The sequence below is a fragment of the Lonchura striata genome, chromosome 12, assembly GCF_050655825.1.
Source record: "Lonchura striata isolate lonStrDom1 chromosome 12, ASM5065582v1, whole genome shotgun sequence".
Taxonomy (NCBI): Eukaryota; Metazoa; Chordata; class Aves; order Passeriformes; family Estrildidae; genus Lonchura; species Lonchura striata.
Genome location: NC_140714.1, coordinates 15224883 through 15237449, shown reverse-complemented (window position 1 = coordinate 15237449; position 12567 = coordinate 15224883). Strand labels below are relative to the sequence as shown.

The window sequence follows — 12567 nt, the reverse complement described above, 5'->3', positions numbered from 1 at the left end:
GTGGTCAGAGCAGACACATCTGCTCTGACAACTCTAGGATCCCTCAGATTTCTCTGCCACTGTGACACCAGAGGCTCCTTCACACTCACGTACGTTCTTGGCAGGTGGGGCCAGTCCACCCTGGGAAGCACTCGCAGCTCCCGTCCCCTCGCAGTCCGTCGTTACAAATGCCATTGTCACAGGCACATTCTGTAGGGGAAATACAAACACCACTGTCAAACCAGCCAGGGCTCACCTGCAGAGTCTTGCTGCCATTTCATTGTCTGCTCTGTTATTAATCTAACACATCAACCTGCCACCAAGAAATTGTCACAGGAATGTCAAAAGAAAATGTCACAGGAGTATCAGCTCTTGATCCTTCACTGCCAGGCCAAAAAACCCAGGAAGAGATCACCTGCCTGTGTTTGCTGTAGTTTGGGTGGCAGCAGGAAGAGCAGCACAAGCACAACACATGCTTCGTTTGAGGATGCAAAACAGGGCCACTCCTCTGGCTGGCCACAAGTGCTCACTCTTGCTATCTCTCTCTCTGAGACCTGTCAGCCATTTGCCTGTCTCAGAGTCTTGGCACCTTTCTGCTCTCCCACCACCCCTCCTGAGAGCTGAGATGTGGCCACCTTTCTGCCCTTGCAAGCAGTTTGGTACAGCCAAGCTGCCACAGCCATCGGTGTCACCTGATTTGCAGTCGGCTCCGTATCGTCCCACTTCACACATCTCGCAGGCAGTGCCGTGAAAGCCCTCCAGGCACCGGCACTCCCCGCTGCCCTGGAGCCCATCCTGGCACTCCCCGTTCCCGGAGCACCACCGGCCTGGCTTCCCGGGACACATCTCGCACATGTGGCCGTAGTAGCCGGGGCAGCAGACGGACCTCTGGAAAACCAACAAGAACAAGCTGGGGTGAGCCACCCTGTGCACACAGACAAGGTACAGCTTGATCATGGGAGCTGCTTGATTCCCCTCTCTGCGTGACAGCCATTATTTCTGACAGCACATGGAAGGAACAGGTAGGATGGAGAGAACACCTGGAATTGGGATGTTCTGTTGCCCAGAGCTTGATGTAAAGCTCTGCACTACCTTTGAGAAACACAGGCCCTTTGGTGAGTAAATGGAATATCCTGTGCCCCTCAGCCTATCTCCTGCCTGTGTCCTCAGTGTGTCTCTCTGGTGGGCAGAGAGAGGCTCTGACAGGAGGTGATTTGGTTCCAGAGCCTGATTTAACTGCTCTCACTTTCTGCTTCTACACGTGGAGGGAAGAAAATAATGACAAGACAAAGTTAAACATTACAGATGATGAGACACACCATCTATTGAAGCAATGCAAAAGTGCCAAATGAGGTGCAAGTGCTGACTGACACTCTCTATGTGAGTACAGTAAGTGTAACTCCTCCTGTCCCTTTTCAGTTTCCCATTCCCTCTAAACTTTCCAAGTGATCCTGCAACACCTATAAGATGTCAAATTCACACAAGCCTTTCTTTTACCATTTTCTCTTTAAGTGTTTTCTTTCAGCAACCCATTTTCACAAAACTGATAGGGGCCATAACACACACAACATGAGGTGTGGGACCTTCTGCTCCTCCCTTTGGTTTGGCTCCAATGAGTCATCAGTTATTCGGGAAGGCACAGGCACAAGCAGAATACCATCACTCATGCCTCATTTCCTTAGGAAACCAGACTGCAAACATTCAACTCCTTCTCTTCCTATGCAGGACAAAACCCAGACTAACAATACCAAAGCAGCAGATCCCAATCCATCATGGTGCAGACATTTCTGCAGATCTTTTGTTGTTCCAGTGCCCTCCACCTCCAGGATGGAGAGAGACTCCCAGACAACCCCAGTCTCAGCTATGCAATGGCACAAACACAGCCAGGATTTCAGCACAGCCTGCACTTCCATGGCTGTGCTTCTGACACCCATCTGTCTTTTGACAAAATGAATCAGAGGCAAATGTTTTTCTCACCAGAGAAACTTTTGCACAGGTGAAATGGCAGCCCATTGTTCCTGCACCCGCAGAGCGCAATCTACAGCTAGCGAGATTCCTGCTTCCAAGGGGCTCCTGAGGATATAATCAACATAGACACAGATAGGAGATACTACAATATTTAGACAAATAATGTACATTTTGGTGCATATGACAGTGTTCCTGCTTTGTATCTGACAGGAATAGCCCTAAAAATCTGAACTATCCAGAGCTGAGACCAATGAAGCATCTCTGGAAGTGAGTTAACTACAGAGTCTATTTTTTACTTGCCAAACCCATGGAACACATTAGTCTGAATACTGAGAAAAATAGAATTGGAATTTTTTTGGCATAGGGTAAAGCAGTAAGGCCTAAGAAGCCAGATGTAGCTGCTAGGCAATTCACATCCAGCATGGAAATGCTTAGTTATTTTCCTCTCTAGATATGTTTGTCACTCACTCAACAAAAAAGCTGCAGGCACAACCTGCAGCTGCATGAACAAATTCATGGTCCAGGCAGGGAATTGATACAGGCACTCTTAAATTGATAATAGTTATAATAATAGCATTCTTTCCTTGATAATAGTGCCAAAAGAGTCAAAGATTTAAAAAAAAAACCAAACAACCCTCTTCTTCCCTGTTAAGTGAAGGGCTCCTGAAATTCAGACAAAACCTGGTGCCAGCTCTGGGTGGAGCTTCATGATTCATATCCATGTTTTTCCTGTCTAACCCTCCCTTGGTTTCTGCTTTTTCTTGCAAACCTTGGCAATGGATGAGCCAGAGGACTCAAGGGCACATTTTTTCAGGTATCAAGATGACACCTATAGAGCAACAAAAGGATCTCAAAGCACTATCTGCAACCAGTCTGTGAATCCAAGACTCACCATAAGAACTGATCCAGAAGGACACTTGATTCCCTTGTCACACTTGCCGCACCTTGACTAGGGCACAGAGAACGGGACAAGTCACAAGTGTGCCCTCTACCACATCACACCAAGACACTAATCTTGAATTACAAATGCTGCTCTACAGGCTGCTGGCTGGGATAAAGATGTTTTTATCTCTGTGGCTCAAAACACCAAAAGAAGAGGTCATATGCCACACCTTTCCTGAATCTCGGGGATTTTTGTAGCCCTGGGGTTCCTTCACACAATGCTGCAAATACTTTTTTTCCTGATCTGTAGCAGACAGTTTAGTAGCTTAATTGCCATGAGCCACAAGGTACATGCAAGCTGGACTTCTGGCCATGACTACCAGGCAAACCAGGGAACATTTTCTAAGGGAGCTTGTGGTCATGGCATGCAAAAATTGGGCTGCATTTTCCTTCCACAGCTGAAAATCTGGAAGTCTCTGCACTGGCCAGCCTCATGGCTGGCACTGTGAGGGAGGCTCAGCAAGGGAACTGAACATGATCTGCACAAGAACTGCATTAGATATACAGAATCTCAAGGTAGGAGGTGTCAAATCTCCACAATGTCCCATTTCATGAGGCACATCTGTGGCTACACCACAAGCTACTGGTCTCATCCATGAGGACAGCCAAGGAAGGTTCTCTGTTACCCATCAATTTAGCTCAGCAGCTGGAGGAACCCTGTGAAATGGTGCCAGTTCCTTGGACACCACCATTACCTTGAGTATGGTGGTGGTATTGGCAGTGCAGCGGTTCTTCTGGACCTGGAGCACCTGGGATATCCCAATCAGGATGCCATTCCTTGTCTCAAAGGACTTTCCATCCAAAGGAATTTTATTGACAAACTTCTGCAAAACAGGAGATAATAGCTGAGACAATAACCTTCAACTCCTTTTGTGTGGATTGCTTGGCAGCTCCAAGACAGTCCAGCAGTAAACTTGTGAGGGTGTGCAGAAGAGAAACAGGAGTATTGAATCACCAGCCTTAGGAAGTCAATCCAGATAGGTCAATCCAGAGCCTCAAATGGCAGAACAGTCTGCCTCCCTTACCTGAGTGCTGTTTTGGTAAAACATCAGCCAGTAGGAGAGCCCTAACATGCTGTTCTTATGAACTCCACTTCTCAAGTCTGCAGGCAAGAGCTTCTCTCCCAGTACAATGTGGTACTGCACTGTTTCTTTGTCCTAAATCCACAAAAATACAAATGTTTGGGGTCTTTTTACTTCCTAGACTAGAATTCAGTCAGAGGTATGGCATAAGAAATGTTCCTAAGCACCTGTAATGGCTAATTAAGCCCACAGAGCCTAGTAACTCTCTGACACAGATGACTGATCATACTTGATGATTCTGATACTTGATGAACCCATTAATGTTTTTCAGAACATTTCAGAAGTCTGAAAATTGCCACAGCCAGTCGGGAAGTGGAAGATGTTGTGCCATTTATCCACATGCTAATTTACTCTGCCTTTAGGGTCCAAATATTCTCTTCAGATCCCACTACAACACCCCTGGAAATCCTCTAATTTCTCTGCCCCATTTCTCCCAGCTGTTAGCATCAGATATTTGTTTCCTCTGCATGCTGAAATCCCCTGAGCTTGTTTACTGTTTGGCAGTGTACATGGCCCTGCACCCATCACAACACATATTCAAACTGCAAGCAAGCAGTGAGCTTACCAGCTGGGTCACATTGGCAGCACGGCAGTACTCCTCAATGGAATTATTTCCAGGAACAAAAACTGTGTATTGTTCAGAGGACTCAACTTTCCCAATGAGCTGGTACTCCTAAAAAATGTCCAAACAGTAACATTAGCAATTACCCTTATACTCTCTAAAACCCAAACCACATGTGAGATCAATTACAAAGACGAGGAAAAGCTTGAAAATGGGATAGACAACTTCTACTCAGCCCTACACATCTGATTGCTTGCTCCTTGTCCTGGCTGACATAAGAGCAGCTATGAAAAAGCAAAAAGCCTTTCCTTTCTTCTGATTTTCTCTGCCTTGTATAGGCATCAAAGCACCTGCAGTAGACAGATCATCTTCCACTGTAACACATGCCAGTGATCTAGAGATCTAACTGCAATTATGTAACTCTCTGGCTGCTCAAAAGCTTTCCTAGAAGATCCCTCATGTAGGACACACACGATCTCCCTTTCTTTCCATGCAGCCCAAATTTAGGTCCCCCAGTACAGGATGGCATTTGCTCTGAAGACTGTTGTGACAGTGACAGCTGTGCTCACCTCGACTGCTTACCTCTAGCAACTCCTGGAATGTGCTGAAGGAGGCCACTGTGCTGAGCTGCTCCTGCAGACCAGGAGGGCTTGGTGGGATATCTCCTGGGGGTGGCAACAAAACCTGCAAAAGAGCAAGGCTGAGCAAGGGGCTGAGGGAATCTCACTGGACTCCTCCCCTGCTTGCAAGAAAGGCAATTAAAAGGTCTCATTTGACACAGTCCTGCAATAGCCTGAACTCCTCTATCAGCCAAAAGAAGGGGAACACTCCTCCCACCGGTCCTGGAGACAAAGGTTTTAAACATTGAACACTGCTGCAGAGGAAACATCTGTCAGGACCTTTTGATAACCTCATATATTTTGTCTTTATATCCCTTCCTAACCATCCAGACATGTGTTCCTGGTTGGCCCTGTAACAGAGGCTGCTACACAAACCTGCTGCTACAACTGCAGTATTTCCCACTGCCACATGTACTGACATACCTTACTGAGGACATGGATGATGCCATTGCTGGCAGGGATGTCACTGACAACTACACTTGCATTCTGGATGGTCAATACCTGCACAAGAACCAGAGCAAGAAGCAAAAGGATCAGGAAGTGCCAAGCAAGTTCAAAACAAATATGGTGTTCATTCAAGGCTGCACATAGTTAATCTGGGTGCAGGTTTTGAAAGATGCCTGCATTTGAGGGCACCAGTGTCCCACTCAGGCTCCCCACTGCATAGAGCAGCCCTAAGCAGTTAAATTTGAGCTTGGTACATGTGCCTTATGTAAGAAAGCCTTACGCCACTTGTGGTGTTTATCTGCCATCTGGTCTGTGGGTTGAGAGTGGGTAATTCTGGCCTGTCGTACTTTTTGAGCTTTTCAGCAGTGAAGACACCTTCAAGGAAGTGGGCTCTGTGAGGAACAAAATCAGATAAAGAAAAAATTAGGGAAGTGTTGGTAATGACAGGGAGATAAGACCATACCACCCAACATTCACATCTCTCACAGGAAGTAATTTAGCATATGGAGGGAACAATGGAGGGAATTATTCTGATGCTGTCTGACTGGGAAAATCCCTGCAAATACATGAAAAATAAACCCACTTCCCATGGCCTGTGGTCTGTTATGTTTTAAATGCCTACTTAATTTTTTGCTTCCTAGATATTTAAAATTGCTTCTGTATTTATCTCAAGATATCTCCTCACTGGTCATGCACAAGAAAAAAATCAATTTCATGGCTCTGTTACTGTTGTTTGGCCCAGCAAAGCAAAGGCAGGAGGCTCCTTGTACCTGACTAAAAACGGCAGCGTGTAAGGAGTCAACCAGAAATCTTTGTCAGCATTGCTCAAGTTCTTGATAGCTGCCTCTGATGGCACCAGGACAGTGACATTGGCTCCTGCTGGGATGCTGAAGAGAGATTTCTGTTGTCCAAAGCACAAAAATGAACAAATAAGACACACTACTGCCACAACTATAGTGCAAAATACACCCAACCAGCCATCCCGCTCTCGCAGCCACGTGAAAGGGATGTGAAGGAACAGGGCAGGTGCTCAGCAGCACAGAAGGATCTCCTGCCTCTCCTGGGCATGGCAAGAAATGAGTGCCACAGGTGGTTTGGCCAAAACAGCTGACACCTGATTGCCAAGGGAAAACCTGCTGCTTTAAGCTCTACCTTCCCAATTCAGTTTTCCTACAAACACATTCAATCATATCCATAAATCCTTTTTGAATCCCCATCATCAGTCCTGGGGGAGGGACAAAGATAACTGCTGGCAAAAGCAATTTTGTATGCAGCAGGTCAGGTGAGCTGAAGCTCAAGTTAGAGGCTGTCCATCATAGTGTGTTTCCACAGACTTAGTGCAGTCTGTGGAGGGTCTCTTTTATTCCCTCACTAGAGAGAGGGAAGCAGCAATGAGAAAAGGAACAAACATGCAGTCTAATGTCCCAAAGGATCCTCTTCTGAAAGACAGTGTTATAATGCTACCCCTTCTTTCCCTTCTGTGTTGTTTTTTGATGGCCAGGGATTACAGATGGTATAGCCATGAAAATTAGGTGTAACACAGCCCCAGCTTCCTCTTGTGAGAGAAACAAAGCCCCCAAGACACACTCATGACCCTCATTCTACCACAAACTCCACAGCTGTCCTACATGCCTCCTCTGTAACCATTTCTCTTTTGCTTTGCTTTGTTTTCTTCAAAGAAAAAGATAAATGGAGTTGCTTGTCCTCTAACAGATTAATTTACAGACTTCACTTCAACAGAACTTACCCATGTGGGTTTCCCATTGTTTCTCTTACCTTAACCCAGTTGTAGAAGCTGACAAAGTGGGAATTCCTGGCCAGCTCCTTTCAAATAAAAACAACAGAAGAGTTACCTCTGCTGAGCACAAGGTGCAGGGCTGGGGGATTTGGGGTAGGGGAAATATGAAATCTGGCAACAATGACTTTGACATTCTTCTCTCCTCACAACCATTACAGGCACCATGTATTGTGAGGAGAGATGGGCACTTCTAAAACCAAACTTCAGCCAGTAAAATTATATATTTCCAAATAAACAAACTCTTTTCAACTCATCTGCAATGAGTTCATGAGTATCAGGGACAGAAGTTTGACTCCACAATGGCCTTTAATATTTCTAATGACAGAAAATGGGCCTGACAGCTCTGACCTGAAAAACTTTCCTAACAATGAAGGAAAGATGACTTATTGCACAGGACAGGTGCTCCCTGCACAGGGATAAAGCAGCTTATGCTTTCACTGGCAGTAATTAGTCCTGGCATCTCTTCTGTCCCTGTGGCCTTGGAATTACACGTGGACTTCATGCTGATGTTGGTAGAAGTCAACTCAGGTAATAGGGAAAAGTAAAGAAAGAGCAGAGCCAGTTCTCTCCAGTCTCAAAAAGGCCACAGACACTTGCTCTTCACTAACTTTTAGAATGTCCCCATAGCACGTCATGCCATCCCCAACGTAGCCTTCAGAGCAAACACAGGATCTCTCTCCTCCACCAAGGGGTACACACGTAGCCTGCAAATACAAGGAAAGGAAGAAGAAATTACAGAGCAAACACAGGTTATATAGTGACACCTCTCTCAGAACTGAATTCTGGCCTTCCAGGCTGGGCTAGAGTAGCAAACACAAACACCTTCCCCTTGCTGCCTTTATGGTGGCACCAAGTGTCCCCCATCATGCAGCTAAGCCTAGGTGATTGCTTTTGGTTGTGTGAACCCACAAAAATCAGAGGATCCATCTTTGTAGCACATCAGTGCAGGCCAGTAAGATAACATAACATAAACCTTTGCAATTCTCTCAATGCCATGGCTGCTGCAAAACCTGTCAGCAAGCAGGTGAGCCTGCCCTGCCATGCTGGCAGCTGAGGACAGCTCTTTAAATACTCACCAGGTCATGGCAGCCACCATTGTCCATGAGGCACGGGTTGATGGCATCACAGCTGTGGCCATCACCAGCATAACCCCTCTTGCAGACACACTTGCTCTGCAGAAAGACATTTCAGTTTTACAGACTCACCAGAGCATCCTCATTTACCATCTAAAAAATGTCTAAGGCAGCAGAACTTATCCTTAATTTATTTTCCCAAGTTTTCTTCCTGGTCCTTCAAGACCTAGAAATGTAGAGCTTTTCCTTAGCAGAGCATCATCCTCTATCACAGCACACAAGTTGCCTGGTTATTCAAGCACATTGCATTGCTTGGCCATGGGGGTCACTTGAAGATGATGGTTTCCTCCTTTATTTATAGGTTTTTAGGGAATGACACAGACTTTGTGAATGGCAGAAAGAGGAGTTAATTTCAAAGCTTCCTGCTTCTAAGATACCTAGGAGAGCACTTACACATTTCACCTACTGAAATCTACTACAGCTTTTGTACCTTTTTTCAGCACATTGTGCAATGCTCTCCATGCTCAATGGGGAGAAGCAACACCCTGAGAAGTCTCCTCTCATGTGCACCTTCCTTCTACCTCAACATGCATTGCTCTTGACCCAGCTCCCTCCACAGACTGTCTGAACACCTGCACATGCTCTTCAATGCTGTGGTCAGGGGACAGGGGGATGCAGCAACTGATGCCTTAGGTCAAGCTGTATTACAGAGTGTAGTCCTGTCCCTTTGCTGCACAAGTCCCAGAGTCGAGCAGCAGTCCTGAACACACCTCACATGCAAGCACACTGTGATGTTGCAGCTGAAGCTGGTGTTTCTGGCAGTGGACAAGCAAGCTTGGCTGCTGGCCAGCCCAATTTTTACCTCTGGCAATCCAAGGCCACCTGAGAGCAGCTGAGGGAGTGTTAGTTCTACCACCATGCTGCTTAGCTTTGCTCATACCTGTCCAGGCCCGATGTACACGCAGTCAGCATTGAGGTGGCAGCTCCCTCTGCTCTCCAGCACGCAGTTGTCTATGGGCACACAGGCCTTGCCATCCCCAGTCCAGCCCACATTGCACTGGCAGGTGGCAGTGCCAGGGCCTGTACTGGTGCACAGGGCCTTCAAGAGAAGGGACAGAGAAGGCATTACACCCAGCAAAAGGGAGAGAGTGCAATGAAAATATAGCAACAAATCTCCTTCCTCACACTGTGGAGAATTTCTGACTGACCGACTCTGATTCCAGCACTGGGGACCGGGGGTGGAAGCATCTTATCCAGAAAAGTAATAGAAAACTTCATAATAAAGTGATTCTGGAGACATTTTGTGTTTTCAGAGAGGTAAACACGTGTCTAAGGTGGCTTAGAACTTGCAGGGCACTCATTATCATTGTGTAAAGCTCTTCCATTACAAAATAAGTATTCCCTGAAGAGAACCACAATCTCCTGCTTGGATGCCTGGGATGGAATCAATGATAGATGGCAGATCTCTCTCAGGAAAAGAGAGAGTACCCAGTGCCCAGTGCCATCCTATTCTCTTGTATATGGCCCAATGTTTTCTTCTGACTGAAGGGTCTAATTTATGATGAAGTCTGATCATTTGGCAGTAATTTCAAACATGAAGCACCACAGTCTTTAACCATGGATACAAATGTAGTGTTGATGGTTACTGGGAATATGTGTTGGATCTCACAGTTAAGCTACAGAGATAGTAACACGTGTTAGAAGAGCTTGAGGGGGGAATAGCATTGCAAACCAAAAATTATCTGTACAGCTAATCTGTGTGGCTGATAAAATATCTGGTGTGAACCAGCCAAACTATCCTTGGAGTGTCACATTTTGGCACCAACCCAAATGATTGACATCTTTACAATGACTATGCCAAGTCACGTGTTATTCCACCTCATCTGACAGATAGGAAAAATTATCACACAAAATCTGTAACAGTCACAGGAGTCCTGGATTGAGTTGTGATTGAGAGGAGCTGCCTCTCCACTCTTCACAGTCTGACCCCACTTACGTTCTGTGAACAACCTCCCCGTTCTGGCTGACTGCACAGGTCAATGGGCTGGCAGGAAAACCCATCCCCTTCGTATCCATCCATGCAGATGCACCTTAAAAGTATAAACACAAAAGGGACACAGGTAGAGCAGTCCCTCGAGCAAGCAAGATTTATTACTAGCAGGCTGGCTGAGTTACTGAAACCATCCTGTGCACCAAGTACACAGACACACACAGCCACAGGGGTGGCAGCTATGTGCCTGTTCAAAGGCAATGTGCCCCTGAAGGTGCCACAGAGACTGACCTTGCTGTGTCATTGAGGCTGCAGACAGCATGCTGGTGGCAGTACTGGGACAGCCCACTGGGACCACAGTTCTTGGATGTCTTGTCACAGAATTTCCCAGTGTAGCCTTCCTTGCAGGACCAGGACTGACACACTCCCCCACTGCCAGGCCTGTTGTCACAGACACCATGGACACAGCTACAATCTGTCAAGGACATGCAGTAGGATCAGTAAGTACAAAATCCCAGGATCCACCACAGTTGTAGATTTCCAGTTTTCCTTCACAATCTCTTGTGACACCAAATAATAATTCCATTATTTTTTTTGACAGAGGGGATGTCTGCTGAGAGACATCCATCACAAATCAAGCCTGGCCAGGGAACAGATCTTGCAACATCCTGGGTCCATGTTTTCTACAGGCTGTAAGAATAGACTCAGATTTAGGCTATCAAGCTCAAGGTCATTGTCAACTGTCTTGTTTCCTAACAGGAGATACCTAAATTAAGTTGATGTTTCCAAAACATCACCACTGTCATATGAAACATATATTCCCCACTTTAGTTTGAAGGGACATACATGATGAAATTTTTGTCACTTCTTTCATGATGCTGGTCTTGCCAGAATGGAATCCAATATACATTTGTTCTTTGTTCTAAATTCTCCTTTAGGCTCTCCATCAGAGTTACTAACCTTCATCACAGTTCTCGCCGTGCTTGTTTGGGTTTGCACAGATGTGACAGGCTGTGCCTTTGAAACCTTCAAAGCAGTGACAGTTCCCATTCCCTTGAATGCCATCGCTGCACTGGAAGGATAAGAAAAAACCAAAGTGATTGAAACTCAGAGAAATGCCAAGGCACTGATATCCATCAAAGATACTTTGATACTCACAGTAACAAGCAGGACTTTGAAGAGTGGTGGTAGTAATGCAAGATCCCACACAGCCAGAGCTGTGCCCAACAGCCATGACCTAATTCTCACTAAATATATGCCATTCTCCCTGGATCTTCTAAACCACCTCTGTGGGTTTATCCCTGGAGCACAGACTCTGAATTGCACTTGTCTCAAACTACACTCTCCAACCACACTGATGCACCTGCTCATTGCAATGCAGAAGGTTCCTCCACACTTACATTGCCCCGGCCATAGCATGGACTGGAAAATCCCCCTGGGCATGGCATGCAGTCTGGACCAAAGAACCCTTTGCAGCATCCAGGTTTCTAATAAAAAAGCAAAATTGGTAAGGAATGACATGACTTAACAAGAATTTCCTGCAGTACTCTTGTGCTCATAATTCTCAAATTCTGGTCCTTGTCTCTGTCATGGAGGGAAAGAGAATGTGTATTTAGCATCTGTGTTTCTTAGGAGCTCCTGCACCTAAACTATTTTTCAACAATGACCCTCTTCCTGCTCCCAGCCAATTCTTCTCAGAACAAATCATTATTTTCTGCTTGCTCTGTGACTTTGACACACAGGATGCATGTTTTTTATGAACTTTTAATTCTTTAATAGTGCTGGTCCACTCACTTTTACTTTATCCTTGCCCAGAACTGCATTCCTGTGGAGGGATGTAGCAGTCCTGGACTGCAGGCCTTGTCATGACTGACCAAAGGGAGAACAATGATAACGCAAACAATCAGCAGTATTTAATGAAACACCCACAAATCATTATATACAGCTGGCACCGTGAGAGCTCAGGAGTTGCAGACAAACATGAGGTCCATAAATTCATTGAAGGGACTTTCCCAAACCATCTGACAGTGGTTCATAAACAGGATGCAATCACTTTACAGCTTACAGCACTTTCCCTGTGCCCGGCTTCCTTTGGGAGAAATGCTA

General features: G+C 45.9%; 1 protein-coding gene across 5 annotated transcripts in view; it reads right to left on the bottom strand.

Moving 5' to 3' along the window:
- STAB1 (stabilin 1) overlaps window positions 1–12567 on the bottom strand; it is a 52343-nt gene that overhangs the window by 15738 nt on the left and 24038 nt on the right. For all 5 annotated transcript variants that reach the window (XM_085590099.1, XM_077786091.2, XM_085590098.1 and 2 more), the window contains 19 exons: window positions 11862–11948; window positions 11422–11533; window positions 10753–10936; window positions 10468–10561; window positions 9412–9570; window positions 8475–8570; window positions 8007–8102; window positions 7377–7424; window positions 6371–6501; window positions 5881–5992; window positions 5577–5654; window positions 5116–5217; window positions 4537–4644; window positions 3915–4046; window positions 3585–3713; window positions 2840–2896; window positions 1957–2052; window positions 672–867; window positions 94–189 (listed from right to left, as the gene is read on the bottom strand). In XM_085590099.1, the coding sequence (XP_085446225.1) occupies window positions 94–189; window positions 672–867; window positions 1957–2052; window positions 2840–2896; window positions 3585–3713; window positions 3915–4046; window positions 4537–4644; window positions 5116–5217; window positions 5577–5654; window positions 5881–5992; window positions 6371–6501; window positions 7377–7424; window positions 8007–8102; window positions 8475–8570; window positions 9412–9570; window positions 10468–10561; window positions 10753–10936; window positions 11422–11533; window positions 11862–11948 (2113 nt within the window). The remainder of the gene's footprint in view (window positions 1–93; window positions 190–671; window positions 868–1956; window positions 2053–2839; window positions 2897–3584; window positions 3714–3914; window positions 4047–4536; window positions 4645–5115; window positions 5218–5576; window positions 5655–5880; window positions 5993–6370; window positions 6502–7376; window positions 7425–8006; window positions 8103–8474; window positions 8571–9411; window positions 9571–10467; window positions 10562–10752; window positions 10937–11421; window positions 11534–11861; window positions 11949–12567) is intronic.